Raw genomic sequence first — 26,244 nt, 5'->3', positions numbered from 1 at the left:
GTGTTCTTATTTCAATTTCCAGGAGTGTATAATGGTAAGACAGAGATTCAGGAACCAGCTTTTAAATTGTATGACACGTCCATGGCCAGGTGTGGACTCTGACCACAATCTATTGGTTATGAAATGTAGATTAAAACTGAAGAAACTGCAAAAAGGTGGAATTTGAGGAGATGGGACTTGGATAAACTGAAAAAAACCAGAGATTGTAGAGAGCTTCAGGGAGAGCATTAGGGAACGAATGACAAGAATGGGGGAACGAAATACAGTAGAAGAAGAATGGGTAGCTTTGAGAGATGAAATAGTGAAGGTAGCAGAGGATGAAGTATGTAAAAAGAGGGGGGTAATAGAAACCCTTGGGTAGCAGAAGAGATATTGAATTTAATTGAAGTAAGGAGAAAATATAAAAACGCAGTAAATGAAGCAGGCAAAAAGGAATACAAAATGAGATCGACAGGAAGCGCAAAATCGCTAAGCTGGGATGGCTAGAGGACAAATGTAAGGATGTAGCGGTGCATATCACTAGGGGTAAGATAGACACTGCCTACAGGAAAATTAAAGAGACCTTTGGAGAAAAGAGAACCACTTGCATGAATATCAAGAACTCAGATGGAAACCCAGTTCTAAGCGAAGAAGGGAAAGCAGAAAGGTGGAAGGGGTATATAGATGATCTATACAAGGGCTATGTACTTGAGGACAGTATTATGGAAATGGAAGAATATGTAGATGAAGATGAAATGGGAGATATGATACTGCATGAAGAGTTTGACAGAGCACTGAAAGACCTGAGTCGAAACAAGGCCCCAGGAGTAAACAACATTCTATTAGAACTACTGACAGCCTTGGAAGAGCCAGGCCTAAGAAAACTCTACCATCTGTTGAGCAAGATGTATGAGACAGGCAAAACACCCTCAGACTTCAAGAAAAATATAATAATTCCAATCCCAAAGAAAGCACGTGTTGACAGATGTGAAAATTACCGAACTGTCAGTTTAATAAGCCACGGCTGCAAAATACTAACACGAATTCCTCACAGACGAATGGAAAAACTGGTAGAAGCCGACCTCGGGGAAGATCAGTTTGGATCCCGTAGTAATGTTGGAACACGTGAGGCAAATACTGACCCTACGACTTATCTTAGAAAATAGATTAAGGAAAGGCAAACTTACGTTTCTAGCATTTGTAGGCTTAGAGAAAACTTTTGACAATGTTGAAAGGAATGCTCTCTTTCAAATTCTCAAGGTGGCAGGGAAAAATACAGGAAGCGAAAGGCTATTTACAATTTGTACAGAAGCCAGATGGCAGTTATAAGAGTCGAGGGATATGAAAGGGAAGCAGTGGTTCTGAAGGGAGTAAGACAGGGTTGTAGTCTCTCCCCGATGTTATTCAATCTGTATACTGAGCAAGCAGTAAAGGAAACAAAAGACAAATTTGGAATAGGAATTAAAATCCATGGAAAAGTTATAAAAACTTTAAGATTAGCCGATGACATTGTAATTCCGTCAGAGACACAAAGGACTTGGAAGAGCAGTTGAACGGAATGGACAGTGTCTTGAAAGGAGGGTATAAGATGAACATCAACAAAAGCAAAACGAGGATAATGGAATGTAGTCGAATTAAATCGGGTGATGCTGAGGGAATTAGATTAGGAAATGAGACGCTAAAGTAGTAAATGAGTTTTGCTATTTGGGGAGCAAAATAACTCATGATGGTCGAAGTAGAGAGAATATAAAATGTAGACTGGCAATGGCAAGGAAAGCGTTTCTGAAGAAGAGAAATTTGTTAACATCGAGCATAGATTTAAGTGTAAGGAAGTCGTTTCTGAAAGTATTTGTATGGAGTGTAGCAATGTATGGAAGTGAAACATGGACGATAAATAGTTTAGACAAGAAGAGAATGGAAGCTTGCGATATGTGGTGCTACAGAAGAATTCTGAAGATTAGATGGGTAGATCACATAACTAATGAGGAGGTATTGAATAGAATTGGAGAGAAGAGAAATTTGTGGCACAATTTGACTAGAAGAAGGGATCGGTTGGTAGAGCATAATCTGAGACATCAAGGGATCACCAGTTTAGTATTGGAGGGCAACGTGGTGGAGGGTAAAAATGGTAAAGGGAGGCCACAAGATGAATACACTAAACGGATTCAGAAGGATGTAGGTTGCAGCAAGTACTGGGAGATGAAGAAGCCTGAGGAGGATAGAGTAGCGTGGAGAGCTGCATCAAGCCAGTCTCTGGACTGAAGACCTCAACAACAACAGGACTGATCTAAGGCATATCCACAGATACGTGTGGCAGAAGAGGACATTCCCAAGACAGCGATAATCAATGCATTTGGATTCTTTCGAAACGAACTTGTGACGTTTTGGTTACAGAATGCTGCACAAACCTGGCAGAGGTTTATTCACTTTGTTCTACGAAGACTGCCGTTTTGCTTCGCATACCTGGCGACATACTCGTGTTTTTTGCCACGAGGGAGCAACATCACCAGCATCTACAAGAAGTGTTGACGTGTCTAGAGCAATCTGGTGTGGTGTCGAATGCGGCCAAATGTGTGTTTAGATGGCCTAAGGTGACGTTCCTAGGCCATGGCTTTTCATCTACAGGCTCCCTACCACCAACTGAGAAGGTCGAACCAATCTTTCAGGTACCACGACCGACGACAATGAAGGAGTTACACCGGTTTTTAGGCATGCTTAACTGTTACCGCTGACACTTCACCCGCTCTGTGGAACTGCAAGAGCCATTGAATGCAGCACTTTGCGACCCCTGGGTTCGAGGCCGCACTCCAGTTTAGTGAACGGAAACAGAGTGCTCGTCTTTCGAGGTCGCGAAAAACAGCATAGCAAACGGAATACTGCTCGCGCATTCTAAGCTGGACGCACCTTTGGCGTTAGTGGAAGGCGCGTGTGAAAACGGGTGTGGGCGCGGTACTGCAACAGTGGTCAGAAGATTCGTGGCAACCGCTCGCATATTTTTTCCGTAAACTGTCGCCGTCTCATGTAAGTGGAGTGCTTACGACCTGTAACCCCTGGCCATGTATGGGGCAGTTAAATACTTCCGTACACAAACAAAAACGAGGACGTACACGATACACACGGATCTCAAACCACTGATCTACGCATTCAAAAGGAATAGAATCAGCTGCTCTCCTCCCCAGGTCAACCATCTAGAGTTTACATCGATAATGTAGCAGTTGACTGTCAAAAAATGTTCACATGTGTGTGAATTACTAAGGGGCCAAAGTGCTGAGGTCATCGGTCCCTAGAGTTACACACTACTTGAATTAACTTACGCTAAGGACAACACACACACACACACACACACATGCCGGAGGGAGAACTCGAACCTGCGGCGGGAGAGGCCGCACAATTAGCTGACTGTCTCTCACATGTCTGCAATGTACTGAGGCCTATTGACTTTTCGGAGCTGGTGGGTTCTCAAAAGGACGACCAAGAGCTCCAAAGGTTCGTCGACGATGCAACGTCAGCATTGCAGCTACAACTCGTCGACGTTCCCGGGAAAGATGCCAGACTATACTGTAACGTCTCCCGAGGGAGAACTCGCCCTTTTCTCTCGTCCACACTAAGTCACCCTGGAGCCCGCCCCACCTTCCGGCTCGTGTCACAGCGCTTCGTTTGGCCAGGTATGGTGAGCGACTAGCAAGTGTGGACCCGGACATGCCTTCAGTTCCATGCGTTGGAACGTGTCCCGCCACGTGTACGCGCCAGTGGGTGATTTTCCAGACGCAACCTCTCGTTTCGCCCATGTACATCTTGCCTTTTTGGGTCCTCTCTCTCCGTCGAACGACCAGCGATATGTCCTTACAGTGCTCGACTGATTTACGCGCTAGCCGATGACAATACCAGTGGACAACATTACTGCAGAAACCGTAGCCTCTGCCTTCACGTCGACTTGGCTAGCTAGGTTCGGCTGACAGCTCCACATAACTACCGATCGAGGCAGGCACGTAAATCATAAAAGCACTAGCTACCAGCCCGGTAGTAACGAAATGGTCGTGAGACGGCACCGTTTCCCGAAGGCTGTACTCAAATGCCAATGGCACATACTGATCTTCCGCCCTTCCGATCCTTCTCCTGGGCCTAAGAACGACATATAGGCAAGATTTTGACTTCTCAACTGCGGACAACAGTGGATGACTGCGTCCTTCATACGATGGCCGAGCGGTTAAAGGCGCTACAGCCTGGAACCGCACGACCGCTACGGTCGCAGGTTCGAATCCTGCCTCGGGCATGGATGTGTGTGATGTCCTTAGGTTAGTTCGGTTTAATTAGTTCTAAGTTCTAGGCGACTGATGACCTTAGAAGTTAAGTCGCATAGTGCTCAGAGCCTTCATACGAACCTCGCCGCCCCCTCCCCCCCCTAAGCCTCCAGACGCGGTTCGCCAACAACTTAGGTGCCCAGCGACTAGGAATGCTCCACGCATATAATGTTTCGAACGGACTCTGTTAACCTACCGCTTCCACCGCCGTACACGAGGACGAATCATATCCTACGACGTAGCACTCAGACAATGAATATTTTGATAACCAGAAGACCTATGCCTGTTGCCATAAAATGTGTTACGCCTGAATGCGTTTCCGCTGACTAGCTGCTGCGTCTACCACTAAGGCTGGTCTACCGCACGATCAGCACGTTCCACCTGCGAGTTAAATCTTCGGATTCGTACTCAGTTTAGAGAGTAACTGCTTTCCCAATCTGTTCAGCAGACACTGCTACGGAAATAAAGAATTTTGTTTCGTGAAATCTGCAGACTTGGTTTTTGCTCAGCCCAAGCAAAGATCGGTTAGCTCAAATCATACAAATCTCGATATCCTTATCGTCACTGACGCCTAAGTAGCAAATGGCGTCGCATAAAAGGACTCGTACGCCTGCAGTGGAACCACCACACTACAGAGAAACAGTACTTCTGCTCTGTGAAGTTTGTAAATTACACACATTAAAAAAAGTTTTGCATCACCCCGATTCCCAGAACTCCTGAAGATAGACGTTGACTGTGGATATTGTATCACACACAGTCACTTTTACTATTCAGAGGTGTCACTAAAACCACCGAAAGATGTAAACAACCATGCATGAGCAGCGCCTATTAGACGGGGGGTGTCTGACAGCCGATCAGTTCCAGCCATTCCATCAGTAAGGAGGTACACGGCTTCTGTTGTCTGTAATTCAACCACGCCTACGCGGTCAATACCATCGCGATCCGAGCGCGTCCGCATTGTTGCTTTGTGCCAGAAATGGCTCTCAGCAAGGGAACTTTCCAGGCATCTCGGAGTGAACCAAAGCGGGGTTGTTCGGATATGGAGGAGATACAAAGAGACACGAACTGTCGATGACATGCCTAACTCAGGCCACCCAAGGGCTAGTACTGCAGTGGATGACCGCTGCCTGCGGATTATGGCTCGGAGGAACCCTGATAGCAACCGCACCATGTAGAATAATGCTTTTCGTGCAGCCACAGGCCGTCGTTTTACGACTCAAACTATGCACAAGAGGCTGCATGATGCGCAACTTCACTCCCGACGTCCATGTCGAGGTCCATTCTTGCAACCACGACACCATGCAGCGCGGTACAGATAGGCTCGACAACATGCCGAATAGACCACTCAGGACTGGCATCACGTTCTCTTCACCGATGAGTGTCGCATACGCCTTCAACGAGACAGTAGTCGGAAACGTGTTTGGAGGCAATCCCGCCAGGCTGAACGCGTTAGACACACTGTCCAGCGAGTGCAGCAAGGTGGAGGTTCACTGCCGTTTCGGGGTGGTATTATGTGGGGCCGACGTACGCCGCTGGTGGTCATGGATGGCGCCGTACAATAGTGCAACCATATCGGCAGCATGTAGGCGAGACATTCGTCTTCATGGACGACAATTCGCGCCCCCGTCGTTCACATCTTGTGAATGACTTCCTTAAGGATAACGACATCGCTCGACAAGAGTGGCCAGCATGTCCCCCAGACATGAACCCTATCGAACATGCCTGGGATAGATTGAAAAGGGCTGTTTATGTACGACATGTCCCACCAATCACTCTGAAAGATCTACGCCGAATCGCCGTTGAGGAGTGGGACAATTTGGACCAACAGTGCCTTGATGAGCTTGTGGATAGTATGCCATGACGAATACAGGCATGCATCAATGCAAGAGGACATGCTACCGGGTATTAGAGATAGCGGGGTGTACAACAATCTGGACGATCATCTCCGAAGGTCTCGCTGTATGGTGGTACAACACGCAATGCGTGGTTTCCACGAGCAATATAAAGGGCGGAAATTATGCTTATGTTGATCTCTGTTCTGATGTTCTGTACAGGTTCCGGAACTCTCGGAACCGAGGTGATGCAAAACTTTTCTTGATGTGTGTATTTACTCGAAATAAATTGGTTTCTTCCCAGATTGAGTGGAACACAGGCTCAAACTTTTCCGATAAAGAAATTCTTCGATTCAATCTTATATACCGGGTGATCAAAAAGTCAGTATAAGTTTGAAAAATGAATACATCACGGAATAATGTAGACAGAGAGGTACAAATTGACACACATGCTTGGAGTGACATGGGGTTGTATTAGAACCAAAAAAATACAAAAGTTCAAAATATGTCCTACAGATGGCGGCCATCTGATCAGAATAGCAATAATTAGCATAACAAAGTAAGACAAAGCAAAGATGATGTTCTTTACAAGAAATGCTCAATATGTCCACCATCATTCGTCAACAATAGCTGTAGTCGAGGAATAATGTTGTGAACAGCACGGTAAAGCATGTCCGGAGTTATGGCGAGGCATTGGCGTCGGATGTTGTCTTTCAGGATCCTTAGTGATGTCGGTCGATCACGATACACTTGCTACTTCAGGTAACCCCAAGGCCACGAAAGTGGTGGCTGAGCACACGATCATCACAAAACGACGCGCGCAAGAGATCTTTCGCGTGTCTAGCAATATGGGGAGGAGCGCAGTCCTGCATAAACATCGTACTGAAACAGAGGATGACAGACTAAAGGCCGAAATACTAAATGTCTTTTTCCAAAGTTGTTTCACAGAGGAAGATTGCACTGTAGTTCCTTCTCTAGATTGTCGCACAGATGACAAAATGGTAGATATCGAAATAGACGACAGAGGGATAGAGAAACAATTAAAATCGCTCAAAAGAGGAAAGGCCTCTGGACCTGATGGGATACCAGTTCAATTTTACACAGAGTACGCGAAGGAACTTGCCCCCCCTTCTTGCAGCGGTGTACCGTAGGTCTCTAGAAGAGCGTAGCGTTCCAAAGGATTGGAAAAGGGCACAGGTCATCCCCGTTTTCAAGAAGGGACGTCGATCAGATGTGCAGAAGTATAGACCTATATCTCTAACGTCGATCAGTTGTAGAATTTTGGAACACGTATTGTGTTCGAGTATAATGACTTTTCTGGAGACTAGAAATCTACTCTGTAGCAATCTGCATAGGTTTCGAAAATACGGTCATGTGAAACCCAGCTCGCGCTATTCGTCCACGAGACTCAGAGGGCCATAGACACGGGTTCACGGGTAGATGCCGTGTTTCTTGACTTCCGCAAGGCGTTCGATATAGTTCCCCAGAGTCGTTTAATGAACAAAGTAAGAGCATATGGACTGTCGGGCCGATTGTGTGATTGGATTGAGGAGTTCCTAGATAACAGGACGAAGCATGTCATTCTCAATGGAGAGAAGTCTTCCGAAGTGGGAGTGATTTCGGATGTGCCGCAAGGGAGTGTCATGGGACCGTTGCTATTCACAATATACATAAACGACCTGGTGGATGACATCGGAAGTTCACTGAGGCTTTTTGCAGATGATGCTGTGGTGTATCGAGAGGTTGTAACAATGGAAAATTGTACTGAAATGCAGGAGGATCTGCAGCGAATTGACGCATGGTGCAGGGAATGGCAATTGAATCTCAATGTAGACAAGTGTAATGTGCTGCGAATACACAGAAAGATAGATCCTTTATCATTTAGCTACAAAATAGCAGGTCAGCAACTGGAAGCAGTTAATACCATAAATTATCTGGGAGTAAGCATTAGGAGTGATTTAAAATGGAATGATCATATAATGTTGATCGTCGGTAAAGCAGATGCCAGACTGAGATTCATTGGAAGAATCCTAAGGAAATGCAATCCGATAACAAAGGAAGTAGGTTACAGTACGCTTGTTCGCCCACTGCTTGAATACTGCTCAGCAGTGTGGGATCCGTACCAGATAGGGTTGATAGAAGATATAGAGAAGATCCAACGTAGAGCAGCGCGCTTCGTTACAGGATCATTTAGTAATTGCGAAAGCGTTACGGAGATGATAGATAAACTCCAGTGGAAGACTCTGCAGGAGAGACGTTCAGTAGCTCGGTACGGGCTTTTGTCAAAGTTTCGAGAACATACCTTCACCGAAGAGCCAAGCAGTATATTGCTCCCTCCTATGTACATCTCGCGAAGAGACCATGAGGATAAAATCAGAGAGATTAGAGCCCACACAGAGGCATACCGACAATCCTTCTTTCCACGAACAATACGAGACTGGAATAGAAGGGAGAACCGATAGAGGTACTCAAGGTACCCTCCGCCACACACCGTCAGGTGGCTTGCGGAGTATGGATGTAGATGTAGATGTAGATGTAGATCGTACGTTGCAGCAGGTGTTTATCAACCAGGTTGGGGATGATACGATTCTGTAACATGTCGGCGTACCTCTCACCCGTCACGGTAGCAGTTAAAAAAGCAGAATCACGCATTTCCTCGAAGAAAAAAGGCCCGATGACGGTAGATGTGGTAAATCCAACGCATACCGTGACTTTCTCGTCGTGCAATGGAGTTTTTCACGACAGTTCTAGGATTTTCGGTAGCCCAAATTCTGCAGTTGTGGGCGTTAACAGACCCTCGGAGCGTGAAATGAACTTCGACGGTCCACAACACATTACTCAAGCAATCGTAATCTATCGCCATCGTTTGAAACGCCCACACTGCAAATGCCCTCCGCTTCACTAAACCGCCAGGTAACTGTAGTGTTTAATAAAAAAGAAAAAGAAAAAGAGAAGAAAATAAAAGAAAGGTTGAAAATGGTGGGAAGGAATGGTGAATGAAAAGGGGGTTTTAAATCGTAAATGACCGTGAAAAAGGGAAAGAATGAAAAGCAAATCGGACTTCGTATTACAGAAAAGCTATCGGACTTCGTGATTCGGAAAAGCTATTGTTGGGGTGGTCCTTGTGGCGTTTTTGAGAAAAAGTTAAACCAATTTCCACTACAAAAATTATTGAAAAAGAACATAGAATAACAAAATGTAACTGACAAGGGGAAATTGTGTAGATAAGAGTTCATCCTTTACCAGGTTAACATGTCTTCTTTCGTGCTGCGTCCAGGTCTTCAAAAATCTCCTTCATTTCTGCGTGAAAAGTCTGCTGCTCCGAAATCTTGCAATAAGTTTCATCGTCCAGGAATTTCTGACGTATCCAAAACCGTCTTGATATTAAATGCAATTTATTTTAGTTGCTTCTCTCCATCCTCCGAATTTCATAACAACTTCCACAATGTCTACACATTAATAAGTTTTTTCGTCTTAATCAGATCACGTCTGCATTAAGCTTCCGCTCTCGAGAGACAATAAAGAGACGGATAGAAAAACAAAAAAGAGTTAGAATTTTAGTATTTTCTCTGCCGTCGAGCTCTCATACCGCTGCGACGGTATAATTTATGTCTGAGGGAACGAGTGAAGCGCGGTGAAATTCAAAGTCCCGCTACATAACAGTTCATGATGCCGATGGGTTTTGTACGGATAGCATCGGAGAGTACGCCTAAGTGCCAACCAAACAGTAGTGTATGGAATGCCGGTGCGACGTGCGACTGCACGAGCGCTGACTTCCCCGTGCATAGACGAACCCACTACAGTCTCCATTTCTTCCTGTCTATCGTTTAAACAACCCGTGGCCTCGAACTTCGAAATCATTCTCGCCACAGCTGCATTTGTCAACGGCCCTTTACCCGTTCGAATCCCCTTACTATGGCGATAGGATCGTAACGCTGAACTAACACCGTCCCCATTCTGATAATACAGCTTCACTAAAAGCTCCTTTTCAGGTAACGTCAACATGCTGCGACTGCTGGCGCATCTGATTCTCTCTCTTTTTTTTTTCTTTATTGAATTTCAATTTTGTCCGCAGCTCGTGGTCGTGCGGTAGCGTTCTCGCTTCCCACGCCCGGGTTCCCGGGACGATTCCCGGCGGGGTCAGGGATTTTCTCTGCCTCGTGATGACTGGGTGTTGTGTGCTGTCCTTAGGTTAGTTAGGTTTAAGTAGTTCTAAGTTTTAGGGGACTGATGACCATAGATGTTAAGTTCCATAGTGCTCAGAGCCATTTGAACCATTTTTTGAATTTCAATTCCCCGCGAAGGAGGCGGGCTGGCAGCAGCTTAGTATGCCGCTCATCAGCCTACAGACTTTGTTAAAAAGATGAAGAGAATAAATAATAAAAACAGGCGATAAAATTGGAGACTTAAAGAGTAACATGGAGACAAAAAATTGTGGAACTTAAAACAAAGAACAGAGGAATGATAAAATACATACGAAGCAGACAGGTAAAACAATAGACAGACAATTAAAAAACACGGCGACAGTCTGGTTTCTGTACGCAAACGATATAAAATTCACTCCTAGCGCCAGCATGGTTTCTGTTCGCAGCACGAGAAAGACGAACAACACTGAACAGTCACTGAAACACTGCACTAAAAAGTTGGCTAATGTGACATACCACAACCGAGAGCAGGTGAGGGGAAACTGGACAGATGATGGGAAAATAAAAAACGGGAGAAGGAGAGGAAAAGCGAAGGGGGGGGGGAGGTGGGAAAGGAGCCGATGGAGGACGAAGACCCATAAGAGGGATTGGGGGGGGGGGTGCTGGGCAGACGCGACATGGAGTGGGAAGGCAAAGGAGGGGAATACAAAAGGACTTGGAGGGGGGAGAAGGGAGGTAGGGAGAGGTTTGGTGTGGAGAAAACAGGATGGAAGGGGGGGGAAGAGGGAGCCTCAGGAAAGGACGGAGGAATGGAGGGGGGTGGGGATCAGAGTTGATAGGAGGGATAGATGGAGGGAGAGAGGGCATCATCTGGGAGGGGGAGTTGATGGAAGCCACCTTGGGAAAGGAGATGAAGGGTGTAGAGATGGAGGGTAGGGGGGATACAAGAGAGAGTGAAGGCGTGGCAGAGGGCAGGGACGGGAGAGGAGAGGAGCAACCAGGGGGTGAAGGGATCAAGGCAGCGGTAGGTGTAGAGTACGCGGATATGTTTGAGGAATAGGAGCAGATGGGGGGAAGGAATGAGGTCATAGAGGATCAGCGTGGAGGACGGGAGGTGTATACAGAAGGTGAGGCGGAGTGCATGACACTCAAGGATCTGGAGGGCCTTATAGAATTTGGGGGGGGGGGCAGATATCCAGGCACGACTGGCATAACAGAGGATAGGACGGATTAAGGATTTGTAGGTGTGGAGGATGGTAGAGGGGCGCAACCGCCATATCCGGCCAGGGAGGAGTTTGAGGAGTCGGAGGCGGTTGTGGGCTTTGGATTGGATGGAGCGGAGATGAGGGATGCAGGCGAGGTGACGGTCAATGGTGAGGCCAAGGTAGGTGAGGGTGGGGGTGAGGCGGACAGGATGGGCGCAGATAGTAACGGAGAAATCCAGGAGCCGGAAAGAGCGATTGGTACGACCTACGATGATTGCCTGGGTCTTGGAAGGATTGATTTTCAGAAGCCACTGGTTACACCATGCGGCAAAAAGGTCAAGGTGGTTCTGGAGAAGGCGTTCGGACCGTTGGAGGGTAGGAGCGAGGGCGAGGAATGCGGTGTCATCAGCATATTGCAAGAGGTGTACTGGAGCGGGGGGGGGGGGGGGCGTATCTGCCGTGTACAGGAGGTAGAGGAGGGAGAGGAAAGAGCCCTGGGGCACGCCTGCAGAGGGGTAGAAGGTGTGGGAATTGGCATTATGGTTGGTAACATAGGAGGGGCGGCGGGAGAGGAAGGAGTCCATGACACGGATGTAGTTGACAGGAAGGGCGTAGGTTTGGAGTTTAAACAGGAGACCGAGATGCCAGACGCGGTCGTAGGCCATTTCGAGGTCGAGGGAGACAAAAATGGCGGAGCGACGTGAGTTAAGCTGGAGGGAGAAATGAGTGAGGCGGAGGAGTTGGCCATCGGCAGAGAAGGAAGATCGAAACCACATTGTGTGTTGGGAAGGAGGTGGTTTTGGCGGAGGTGGTGATACATGCGCCGGGAAAGGATGGATTCTAAGATTATCTCTCTTTTTTTTTACTTTATTGTTATTTTAACACCTGAACAAAACAGGTAGGCTGGCAGCGGCATGCTACGCCGCTCTTCAGCCAGAGAATTGACAATCACAGTACAAAAAATGGAGAATGAAATGAACATAGTGACGGGGAAAAAACAGTGGTCACAGTCACACAAAAAACACGGAGCCGTTCACACTCGACGAGAAAGACACTGAAAACACGTTGACACGGCGCACAGAACACTGACGAATCCGATGGCACACGTCAACGGAGAAGCGTGACGGCGGACACTAAAAACACGAAACAACGTCACACACACGAGACACAGATGGCGATGATCTCCGGCGCGCGAAAGTCCACGTAGCGTGTGCGAGTCGATTCTCTCTCTCATTACAGCTCCTTTTATACACGATTGTCATGTGCAGTCACTGACATTTTGCTGTCCAGCGCCATCTGTCGGACATTTTGTGAACCCCATGTCATTCCAAGCATGTGTGTCAATTTTTACATCTCTATCTACATTATTCCGTGGTTTATTAAGTTTTCAAATTTATACTGACTTTATGATCACCCGGTATGTCTCATTTGACTACCATATTATTACGTATTTATTACTGTATATAATTTTTATTATTGTATACGTATTTATTATTTAGTTATGATGTTCTCCGTTCCTTGCAGCTATTCGAGAGGACAATTGACCAGTACAACAAGCTACGGAAGCGGAAGGCTTTCCTGGACCAGTTCCGGAAGGAGAAGATCTTCAAAGAGAACCTGGACGAGCTGGACGACGCGCGGGCAGTGGTGGAGGACCTGGCCGCCGACTACCAGCAGGCGACGGCTGCCGGCTACCCCACGTGGCGGCAGCAGCGGGAGCTGAGCCGGCGCGCCGAGGCGGAGGCGCAGCAGGCGCAGCAGGCGCAGCGGAGCGCCGACGACGGGGCCGAGGCGTTCGAGTAGGCGAGGCTGACGTTTCTTCTGAGAGCGTGCGAACAAATAGCCGCAGTTAGATATTCAAACAAAATTCCTGTCCTAGCAGTGTTTGATTCGCTTTGGTGTAGTGTCGAATGCTGAACATCAGGGAGAACAGATATGTCAATATGTTAAATATGTGTTCAAAATTCTCATGTTAGTCCAATTCAGTTTGTTACACTGTGGTGTTCGGTTTCAGTCTTATGACCATAATTCTGGATATGCTCTACTACAAATTACTAGCTTTCATTATTAGCCAAAATAAGTGCCCTCTGGAAAAACATCATACGGAAGACTTTCGCTCGCTTAAGCAGCTTCAGACGACTGAAAAAAGTCACTATATTCTAAATGAAACTTGTTTCTGCCAACACTGAAATTAGAAATCTTTCTGTGATACAAAGTATTTACGAGTGTTATACTCAACATGAGTGTTTTACGTACACTTGAACATTAAATTTTTTACACACTTCACATTACCTAAATGGACAGATATGCACAGTGATTTTAGTTTTCGGAATTACCATTCATTATGTTTTTTTTTGTTCACAGAGTTCACACACCCGCTAGGTAAAGTATTTCAAGTATCTTTCATCGACTAGCATACTCCAACAGTTTGATACGGTTTTTTGTGGCACTTTAGAGACGAGGAAATAGTTTTTTATACCTTATTTTTTCCTTGTGTATCTAGCTCGACCAACTAAAGTGAGTTCCTGATGAGACAAAACTATATTTCCGAAATAAAGTTTCGTACAACGAGGTATAACGCAAATATGTTTTATTGTCCCAGTCAGTCACAGCTCGACGCACCAACCAGGACCAACCAGGAAGCTAAAATATTGAAAAAGTGCCGTTTATTCTTACTGTGTACGTTTCGTTTAGCAGTAGTTTGCGGAAATCTATAGATGCTATTGGTCCTGAAACCTCTTTCACCACAACATTAACACGGTGCACTGCTGCCTTCTTCGAGACGAACACACTTCACTTGGTCAAGCAAGACATACTTTTCCTTCTGTGTATGATATACATTTATTTCTTTCTGTGTATGACGATAAGTAGCAGAATATAATAACATAATAACAGCAACACTAGACTGCTGTTCTATTGAAAGAGCAAACTATGCGACAATAGTTAACTACATCAGACATGATTCAGAGTGTGTGTGTTTGTGTGTGTGTGTGTGTGTGTGTGTGTGTGTGTGTGTGTGTGTGTGTGTGTGCGCGCGCGCGCGCGCGTGTGTGTTCTTCATCTTGGGCACAGGATACCTGCAACTGTTATTAGCAGCTCCTGTTACATAAAACACATTTTCTATGTCACGACCAACTTCAATAGCTGCGTCATCTTAAACTGACCAGGAATTATTTAATCCATTATCTATATTGCTGCGAATAATTTGAGTGCTCTGGACGCACTGTGTCCAGTGCGAATCCCACGAAAAGTAACTGACGATTCCCGGAAGGCAAAAGCAGACATCAGTAGCAAGAGGCGCTACAGATAACTGAGTACGCAGTCGAATACATAATTAAATTCGCACAGGACTAATAAACATCAGAACCACGAGAAGGTGACGATTAACTGTATTACATAAGTCATCAACTATTACCTAAAATTTTCAAGTAGTGTCACTAGCAAGTGATGCAACGAAAATCGCTCACCAAAGACGGAATAAGTCAGCGTCTGCGATGAGAAATAAATTCTCTTGGTAACAATGTGCTGGATTCTATAAATCAGAATATAAATTCAGCCTTACTTACAGATGTGAAAATTTTTTTCATACTGGAATGGCAGTGAGAAAAAAGCGAGTAGGTGAACGAAATTTGAGCGTCACATCAGCATTCATGAGTCGTGACAAAACCGAGTATAAAATTTTCTTGACAAATGTCAGTATCAATCATCTCACTGACATATTATTTTTCGTTTCAATAAAACTCCTAAAATATGTGAGTTGTATTAATTTTAACTTTAATTAATGCTTGCCATTTTAAAAATAAGATTGCCCTAGATTGAAAACTAAAATATGAAATTAAAATTCAGCAAATGCTGAACTTTGTTCCGTTTTTTAGCCACTATCTGATACCGTTCAGGGGTAATGTCGGAAAATTGGTGAACTGTTGGATTAGTCGATATCTCATGTAGTATCTTAATAACAAAATCATGTCCAACTCCATCTAAATCAACTACTACGCAGCACCTCCATATAGGAACTACTAATCAAATAATATCATTTAAAGTGTCGCACATGTCGGGATAAAGGATTTAGTTTACAAGACTTTCGTCTATGAAATGTTTTACTGAGTGAGGTAGTGTAATGCTAAGACACTGGACTCACATTCGGTTAAACGGTGGTTCAAATCCTGGTCATCCAGATCTAGGTTTTCGGTAATTTCCTAAAATCGGTTAAGGCAAATTCTGGGATGGTTCCATTAAGAATGGCTCCGCCAGTTTCCTTCCCTAAAGCAAACTTGCTCTCCATGTCTAATGTCGTTCTCGTCAGGATATTTGATCCTATATTTCTTTTATTCTTCTATAAAATATTGCATGCTGTCTTCTTCTGAAGACTGCATGTAGTTGTGTAAGTTTCCATATTAAAATGCAGAAAGATTGTAAAAATTCTGGAGAAAAAAAGAAAAAAAACAGGTGTGGGTAGATCTTCAATAATCGACCAAGAAAGAGTACATTATTCTTGTGTCACACCATTATGTGGACGATAGTGGTTAATATCCATGGCGACCTCATTTACGGTATTGAGCTACATTATATTTCGGATATAAAATTATAAAATGCTTGCAAGGATTATTATGAAGTTATAATGAAAGGAGTTCTTATTCAACCCACAAAAATATCCATGAATAACATTTTGCCTTTCAGCGACCAAATAATTTAGGATAATCAACTTCGGAACTATTGATTTTATCTAACGAACTTCAAAGAGGATGTAATTGTCCACGTGATATTCGGAGAGTCTACACGTAACAAGAGAACTATTGCACCAAAAATTGTTGTGAATAATTATTCTGCTTCTGATATCGGTGCTAATTAAAGCTTCACATTTGCATATTCATTTAGTGACACGTTTAGGATAGGAAATTAGTTTAAAAAATATTTTTCATTCATGATTATTCTTTTATATATAAAATTGTCAATGAGAATACAAATTAAATAATTTTCATGAGAATTGCTTGAGAGCATTAGCTTTATTGTTCACACTCTCCATCTTCCAATTTCCCGTCAGCTTATCACATTCTTTTCCTGTTCTGTCCCTTGGGATCCACTTCTTAGAAGGTTTGAACGATTTCAGTAAATGCTGAGCGATGTCCGATAACATTAAGACTCAGTAGATTTAATATATTATCAATTATACTTTTCTGAATGAAATATTTATTCTCTTGAAAATTCTTAATTCCATCCGCGAGGGAAACTGGACAACATCAAACGCAAATACCAAACATCTACAGCAAAATAAACATATTAGAATAAAATTTGACTTAAGTAACTACATTTATAAATTTACATGAGACAGTTTACAGGAGAGTGAATTACACTGTGCAGTTAGTACTTTACAACTGCCCTTTTCCAGTTAACAAGTATGTATGAATCAACTCCAGGGACTTAACATAGTATGATACCCACGTAAAAGCGACCACGAATACAAAGAAGTCATTACGTCATTTTTCTCTGCGAAAGATGTGGAAAGCTGTCGATTACGACAAAATGCAGACTATGATGATGTAATGCCTGCCATAGTAGCTACTCGTACTACAGTAACATAGGGACTCTTAAGGTGTTCTCAAATTGTTGTCAACAGGATCTACAGCTATGGGATGAATGAAGGTGAAACAGGTAACCAGCTACAAGACATTGGATAACCAAATCTTAGTCAAACATATGTGGAACTTGTTTTCTGATTGTGTAATACACGATCGGTAGGCATCCTCTGTACAAGGAAAAAGCGAAGTTCGTTGTTGGAGGATGTATCAGTACTCCAGAGCAAATAATCCATCCTGCATGTCTTCTTGTTAAGCAACTAATATTTTTAGTTATGGCTGTGTTGGACACATGATGACGGTCATTGGACAATTGGATAATGGAAAGAAAGTGACTTGTAATATGAATCATCTTTCTGTTCTGCATGGTGGACGGGTCCCATATCTACCTGGGGCACGTTCTTCGGGAGACGGAAATTCATTACGTGTTGTAATGCTGATTTTAGAGATTGTATAATTAAAGTTTCATATTTTATTATACATGTAACAACATATGTGTTACTGTGTAATTTGCCTTTCTTTGAAGTTTTTAGTTACTGTTGTTGTGTTCATGTTGCCAGGAATAACGTGTTGTTGATTCTAGACGCTGACTTAAGATTCAGCAGCATACTTGTTAGGTATTTTAACTTATGATATGTAGCAGATGTGCGTGGTTCTGCTAAATATTAATTTGATGAAAACTGAGACGTATAATTAAGTAAAGTGTTCCAAGAGACGAGGAATTCAAGTGGACAGCTTGTAATATTGTACCACATTATTGTGGATAGCTTATGAAGTCATACAATGTCTTTGCAAGTTTAAAAAAGATACAAAAGAGGAAAAGGACTGCAACTGACAAGAGTGGAGTAGAAGAGAATCACGACTGAAGAAAAACTACAAACTGAAGAAATCTAGGCAACCTGGCGTTTTCTCGTGAAGGTCACTTTGGAACGTGAGACAGTGTATGATGTGACAAGAGATATTTTAATCAACCCAGTAGCAAAAGCTGAAGGTTACTTTTCAAAATTAGATACTAGGACGGAAGCAAATTCCAAAGCGAAAAAAGTCTTGTTTTTTCACTAGATACAAAACTGTTACTTACAGTTGCCACATGTGAACCTGCACAAGATGTATGGGAAATGTCGCACCATGTTAATAACATACAATCTACAAAAAATATCGTCTTGTTATGACGAAAGATTCATAATATGTAATGGGAATGGTCTGGTGGTATGCAAAGTCATTAAGTAAAGTTTGAAGAATTTCAAACAAAGATGTCCATTCCAAGAAATCCAATGGATAAAGCTGATTTGTGTTCACATTTATTTCACAAACTGCTAAAAAGAATTTGATCAAAATTCTGTAGCTCGGCTTTATAATGCGTAATTAAACAAAACGGACATGAATTGCAAAAAAAGATGTCAGCGATATGAGTTGAGAATACAAGGAAGAGACGAAAAAAATATAGCGGGTGCAGTGTTCTCAAAATCTAAGGGAATTATATGAACTCTACTACAAAATAAAATAGTGCGCAACAATGGCAAAATTCAAGCAAAAAGATGCATAGAAGTGTTTTGCTATGGTGAAAATGAATACATTTCAAAAGCCTGCAAACCAAGTTTAGTGCAAAGGTTTAAATGCAAAGATAAAGGTCCTAGCTATGGTGGTTCCGCAGTGTTATCAACTGTGAAAATGTCATCAGAAGTAGGTCCAAGAAAGATGTTATCAAAGATATCTGATTCTTCTGCAAATGTAGATACATCAGCGTGTGATGAATGGTACACTGATAGCCGTGCTATACATTATGTAACAAACCTTCGTACAATCCTTTTGATACACCGAAGAAAATGGACAGCACTAAGAATAACACCCACATCAAAGAATTTAGAAGTGATCGTACTGGTGTTGAAAAGTTTGGTGGAAGAAGGTGGACTAGACGATATTTTGAAGATGTGTCATCTATCCAGGTGGTACTTGTAATTTACTCTGTTAGGATGGAGAAAAGTACTGGTCAAAGTAACAAATACGATGGAAAAATCTGTTTTTTTTACAGAGAAAACATACCAATTATTATTGCTCTATCTGAAAGAAAGAATGAACTTAACCAAACCATGAAAGCTTTCACAGTCGGTACTCACTCCACAGTTTCTTCCGCCATCTCTCCTCACAACTAAACATACTCCATTCCGCCATCTTTGCTCCCACGTCCTTGAAATTCTTTTAACGTGATGTAATTTTTCAGCCTCTTTTAAAACTATAAAAATAAAACACACAAAATGAACTATGTCCGTCTTATATCTTTCTTTCTGACAAATAGCCCCTGTTTTGTCATCATCAACATTCTCAATCCCACATATTCCATCCATTCGCAGGTGTGTCCCAAGGATCGTTGGTTTCCCCTCTAGTCTTTGTCCTCTATACAGCAGATATGCTCCAGCTACCCGCCACTCCCCCCCCCCCCAAAAAAAAAAAAAAGTCCATGTGCTCCATTATAGCGACGACATGGCCTTCCTTGTCCTCCACCCCACACTGCAAGCTTCTCATAGTTTCCTCCAGATCCACCTCAGTGACTGCACCTCCTGCTGTAGACACTAGTATCTCAAAGTCAACCCCGTCCAAACCCAGGCAATAATCACAGGGTGTACTTTCTGTCGCTTCCTTGACTTCCAAATTGCTATTCACAACCGTACCATTCATCTTACTACAATAGTAATATTCCTCACACTAACGCTCGATTGCAAGTAAATACAGCACACCCAATTATTAACCGTCTCACAAAAAGCCTACAATAGGGTAAAATTAGTAACAGGCCGTCTTCTGCACCTACAGGAAGCTATATCCGACCGATCTCCATCTTCGCCAGTGGAGCCTAGCTCTCTGGCTCCCAAAAATTTCACCAGTCCTTTCAAGATCTAAAACGCCATTCGTTCTACTTCGGCATTCGTATATGTATTCCCACTTCTACTTGTATTCCCTATTAGTCGATAATATTTCCCAAACCCCTCTCATCAAATTCTTGGATATTTTTGAAAATTATCCACATCCCGTAAACTCGAAGACTTATCTCCATTGTCCCCCCAACACTCTTCAGTCCTGCCCTGCCTCCACCCTTTATGTCGCACCATCCCTCCTCTTCTTCACCTTTCATATCCTAGCCCAAGGATACGTACAGGCTTCCTTTCCCTGGCCTATCCTCCTAGCTACAGCCCTAGTTCCCACATCCTTTCCTTAGGTCACTACTATAATACCTCTACCAGCCTCGTAAGCCACCCTCACTTCCTCATGTTGTAGCTTTTCAACTATGGAACCCACTTCTGAACCCTGTGTGATTCCCCGGGCTCCCAGACAAAGCGATCCAGTTGTCTATATTATCCTATTGCCCCTTTTATTCTTTATTAGGGCCTTATCTGCCGTGCCTGTATAATGGCCATAATCAAAAGAAACTATTTTCATTATAAAAAAGTCCCCTTCCATAGTGGCAGGCTGGCGCCATGTTGTGTTACCATGACGACGGCACAGGCGATTAGACGGTCTGGTTTTAAGGTACTGTGGTTTTCTCCCTGCTGTGACACAAACTTACGAACTTCAAGCACGTAGCTATTCTCATGCTATGGGCCGCCCACACTGATGACGATTTCGGGCTTTCCTGTATGGTCTTTCTTAGAAACTCTTCGGCGTAACCTGTACCACCGACGACATTTGACACAGAACGAAATTTGTTGGTCTCGATACTGACTGTAAGTTCCATTAATCTATATGCACATCTTTATGGAAATAAAATGTCTGCTAAATTCCTCACTATTAAAAAAGAAAGGTAAAAAAGAAATATCAACAAAATGGTAACAATTACTTTCAGAACTAGTCTGCAATTATTATAACATACGTTTTTGTAAACGTTTGTGAAGCAGGTGGAAACTGTGAGCGAAAGCTTCTTTTAAATCGTTTCTCACCTACCTTTAGATGTCTGTCTACTACTCGGGCTCGAAGCGTTAGTATTAGATCTCATTCCTTGTGACAATTTCCTCCAGAAAAGTTGGATATCTGTCACATGTGTTATTCGGATCTCTGACTGCATTCAGGTCTATGGTATTTTACTTATCAGCCAGTTTGTGGGACACAAATTTGAAACAGATCCACCACTCAGCCTAATCTTTGTAAACTGTTTCCTTTATCTTTCTCATGTTAAATTTATCTCATTTCATCAGAAGCAGCAATCGTCAAAGTTGGCGGACTTCTATATTTTATTCAGGAGCCATAAAGTATGTATCTGAAAGTGTAGCCAAGGGTTAATTAATTTCTATCCAATATGGCAACAGAGAACCCAACAGAGTGTGTCTGCAGCACTCTCAGCATGGGAGGCAACAGCTCACGAAGTGTGCTGAGTTCTTTCACCCTCTGCTAATGGATTGAGAAAACATTTGCAGTTCTGTGACGGCGAGGTTAGAAATAGTACGAATCGACAGACTGCGCATACCTCGTGAAGCCACATACGGTGCCCGTTGGCAAGGTACCGTACGTGTGAGTGCTTCTAACCTACAAACGAGCAGCAGGACAGAAATCTCTGCAATAAGGTAATGTAACTAAGAAAATCCTTTCATTGTGAGCTCAGATGTTGCACTGGTGTATGTTTTCAGAAAAGCGACATTTCCATGACGATATTCGGATATTGGCTTCTTGAGTTTGAAAAGGATGACAGCGTTTCTAATACGATTTACGTTCAGAGCTCCTGTAACGGCCATGCAAGAGAATATTGATATCGAGAGAAAAAGTATAGTTTCCATACCGCTTAAATCGTATGTTGATGTGGAGAAAGTCTTAAAATAAGATCGAATATAGCATAAAAATACATAGCTTTGGGTCTCAGTAGGTGTTGTGAAGTTGGGAAGTGCCTTCACTTATAGAGAAATAGAAAGCGGACTGTTTGACTGGTATTATGTTCCAGGAATTCAGTGATAAGTACTCTGATTAAAGTGACGTCCTAGTCACTAGTGACGAGGCATCTTTATACAGTGTGTCTGAAAACTGCCCGAATCGTCCGAGGGGTTCTACACCGGAAGCCATCCTTAACAGTTCTGCACAATTCTTCATCGGTCCTGTTCCGACACTGAGCCGTGTAAGACTTCATTAGTCCTCATATTGAATAGTCTGACGTGGTAAGGTCCGGGCAGGTGTCGTACTGACAACGTGGGCCATAACATAACACGCGGCAGGTTCCTTTCAAGTCGAGAACGTAATAGGAACTTGTCTTAGAACAGAAATCCACATTATTTCGTGTGAGCTTCGATGTGTCGAACATTAATCATAGAAAAACAACGCTCTTGGGCGAGACTCGTGTTTGGAAATAGTGTCAATACGGCAACTTTGGCTCCATTCACAATTATCGGTCTAGGGCCCTCATTTCTGAAAGCTTCTCTCATGTGACCGTCCATTGCTGATTACGATATCTGAAGTTCAGCTGCTCTTTTCGAATGTATTTTATTGGAAATTGTTCAATCGGCTGAGCAAATGGGACACGCTATAACATTACAGGACGGGATTGATCTATGAGGCCTTCAATATCTTATTTGTATCTATCAGTTGGTATGGAGAAATTGAGATTTGGAGGATTTCTTTATATAGTTTAGCGTGATTAAGTCCCGACACTATGCAAAGTTGTCATTTAGTTACGTGCGATTTACGATCTTTTATGTGTTAGTTTCCGATAATAAATCGTATTTTTTTCTGATTACCGTTAAAATATAATAACGATAAATGTTTGAGATAATTTGGAATAATATTTTAATAACTATGTAGATGACGTGACGTCATTTGTTTACTCTTAGAAAAAAAAGAAGAAAAACAGTGTTACTTGTGCGTTTATGGACGGTCAGTGTCGGGATCAGTGATTACGATTCCAGAATAATTCATTTGACTAACTTCAATTCCACACAATCGTGTAGGGCGAATTATGACCTTGAAATTGGTTGTAGATGTATGCAGGTCAATTTCGTAACAGGCTAGTACGTGTTGCGAGTGTGTCGAGGTATCAAGATTGCTTTCGCGGCGCCGATGGTTTGCTTTAAACTCGCAAAAATACAATTTACGCGAATTCTTAATTATCGCGAGAGGGTAAAATATTTGATGAGCCATTGTGGAAGAGTAAGTTTGAATAGAAAGATCATTTTCAAAATACAATATAAATCCTGTTAATCGAAGAAACCTAGCAACCCAAAAGCTCATACATGGTTGTCAGCGGAAACAGTGTACTATGCACACGTTTACACACTACATCGAGGTGTGGATGATTCGTGGGCGCGAAATAAACATTTGAAAGCATTTGATTAAATAAAAGGAAAAATATAAAGAAGTTTATTCGTATATTTTGTTATTTCATGAACAGTGATATTTTCTTATAGTGGTGTAGAGCCTTACGTATTATTAATATTGTGACAGACTGATCGTAAGTGCTCTCGTTTGAAGTCGAGTTTTGGGCCTAATTAAGAGTAGCTGGTTATTAAAGTCTCAAAGGTTAAGTGAAGAATAATATCACACTTAAATGACGTTGCATCGAAACCTACTATCTTTATGCTATATTAAGCTAGCTATTCCGGAATCAGGTGATACTGTGGCCGTGTAGTTGTGTGTTGTCGACAACAATTAGGTAAACACAAACGTAAAGATTTTTAATGCTCTGATATCGACGAGGGAAAGAAGAGGCGACAACGACGACATACACGTATACATATACAAACGGTATACGTGGCGCCTTACAATACAACAACACAACAGACGTCACGGTATAACGCATTTCCTGAGGGGCACGGAGAATTGTTCGACACGCTATAACGGCAATGAATCCAAAAGCACATGGCAATACATTGAACAAGCATTGCTGATGGCAAGACAGTGGTTGCCTCGATGCGAAAAGAAGCGACGTTGAGCTACGCTTTTGACACTCAAAAGTATCCGGACACCTATTAAGCAGCCTGGTTTGAGGCGCGATGTCACGGATTGCGCGGCCCCTCCTGCCGAAGGTTCCAGTTCTCCCTCGAGCATGGGTGTGTGTGCGTTGTTCTTAGCATAAGTAAGCTTACGTTAGTTCAAGTAGTGTGTAAGTCCAGGGACCGATGACCTCAGCAGTTTGGTCCCTCAGCAATTCACATACATCTGAACACCCATTAATGTGGAGTGCGTCCACCCTTCGGCTACATAACGACTTGAACTCTGCTGGGACAACTTCAGTGAGCTGTGTTACCGTCTGTGTAGGAAAGGGCAGACCGCTCTTGGCCAAGAGTCGAAACTAAAGAAGCTGGTGATGATGGACGCTGGGAAGTGGACAGAAGTCGACCTTGTAACTCATCGCAAGAGTGTACCACTGGTTTCAGGTCGGGATTCTCGGCAGGCCAACCCATTTCAGAATTGCTGTTGTTCACAAACCACTGCCACACAGATGCAGGGTGCACCGTCATGCAGATGCAAACAATCATCGGCTACGAATTGTTTCTCTCCTGCACGCAGTACAGAATACTGCGAAATGTGTTAATACGAGGTGCGGCTAGAAAAAAAACCGGACTGATGCTGGAAAAAACATTTATTTACAATTATTTACAATTTCATGTTATCTCCTTCAATGTACTCTCCTCCTCGGTCTCTACACCGCTCCATACGAATTTTCCATTGTTCATAGCAATGCTGCAGATCATTTTCGGTAAGTCCATACATTACTTCCGTCGCTTTTTCTTTTACTGCTTCAACAGTCTCAAATATAGTTCCTTTCAAAGCTGACTTGACTTTAGGGAAAAGAAAAAAGTCACAGGGGGCCAAATCAGGTGAGTAGGGTCAATGTGCACAATCCCTTTGATGCCAAAAAAAAAAAAAAAAAAACAATCATCATTGCCTTGAATTTCGATTTTGACATTCGTGCTTTTTTTTTTGTCGTGGAGAACCAGGAGTTTTCCAATGCATCGATTGGCGTTTAGTTTCGGGATCGTAAGTAAAAAACCACGATTCATCGCAAGTAATAACATTTTGTAAGAAGGTGGGATCACTTTCAATGTTTTCCAGGATGTCAGAACAAATCATTCTTCGGCGTTCCTTCTGTTCAATTGTGAGACACTTTGGAACCATTTTTGAACACACTTTGTTCATGTTGAAACTTTCATGAAGAATCTGCCTAACACTTTCCTTGTCAACTCCTGTTAACTCAGACACTGCTCTGGTTGTTAAACGGCGATCTTGTCGAACAAGTTTACCGATTTTTTCAATGTTTGCATCAGTTTTTGCTGACAATGGTCTGCCAGTGCGAGTGTCATCACTGGTGTCTTCGCGGCCATCTTTAAATCGTTTAAACTACTCAAACACTTGTGTTCGCGATAAACAATCATCGCCGTACACTTGTTGTAACATTACAAACGTTTCACTTGCAGATTTTCCTAGTTTGAAACAAAATTTGATGTTAACACGCTGTTCTTTCTGTACACTCAACATTTTCCGACGCACAGACAAAATGTCAACTACTTAAAACAGACGCCACGGGCAGACTGAGTGCAGGAGGCAGATGAAACTCGAGCAGTAGGCGGAGCGAGAGTCACGTGACAGGCCACGCGACTTTCAGCCTTAGTGCATTCGTTTTATTGTTTCACCAGTACTAGTCCGGTTTTTTTCTAGCCACACCTCGTATCTTTTCGCATTTTGCGTTTTCTTAAGCTCATTAAGGGGACCACACCCCAACCACGAAAAACACCCCTCCATACTGTAACACCATCTCCTCTGTACTTTACTGTTGGCACTAGACGTGATGGAAAGTAATGTTTTCCAGAAATTTGCGAACCAAAACCCTTACATCGGTTTGAACAGAGTATAGCGCCATTTATTCCTCCAAACCATTCGTTTCCAGTCAACAGCTGTCCAGTGGCGTCTCTCTTTAAATCACTTCAATCCTCGCTTACCAATGACTACAGAAATGTATGGCGTATGAGGAGCTGCTTGAACATTGTACCCTATTCTACTTAATGCCCTACACACACTTTGTCGTGGCTGGACTGCTGGTAGCTACTGGGAATTCCCGAGTGATTTCTTCTGCTGATTTCATGCCAGTTTTTAACAGCCATCCTCCAAAATGCACGCCAGTTCCTGTCCGTCACTACATGAGCTCTACCCTGTCTTAGTTTAGCTGTAATTGTTCTTTCGCCTTTCTGCTTCACAATCACAGCACTAACAGTGCACTTGGGCAGCTTTACAGGAAGTAC

General features: G+C 43.2%; 1 protein-coding gene across 1 annotated transcript in view; it reads left to right on the top strand.

Annotated features, from left to right (window-relative positions):
- Positions 1–13,265, top strand: part of LOC126158154 (tubulin gamma-1 chain-like) — a 97,052-nt gene extending 83,787 nt beyond the window's left edge. The window contains exon 10 of the mRNA XM_049916424.1: positions 12,987–13,265. Within this exon, the coding sequence (XP_049772381.1) occupies positions 12,987–13,265 (279 nt within the window). The remainder of the gene's footprint in view (positions 1–12,986) is intronic.
- Positions 13,266–26,244: the final 12,979 nt, after the last annotated feature.

Source organism: Schistocerca cancellata, chromosome 2 (genome assembly GCF_023864275.1).
Source record: "Schistocerca cancellata isolate TAMUIC-IGC-003103 chromosome 2, iqSchCanc2.1, whole genome shotgun sequence".
In the NCBI taxonomy this organism is placed as follows: domain Eukaryota; kingdom Metazoa; phylum Arthropoda; class Insecta; order Orthoptera; family Acrididae; genus Schistocerca; species Schistocerca cancellata.
The sequence above is the reverse complement of the archived record's forward strand: the minus strand, read 5'-3'. Positions and strand labels throughout refer to the sequence as shown.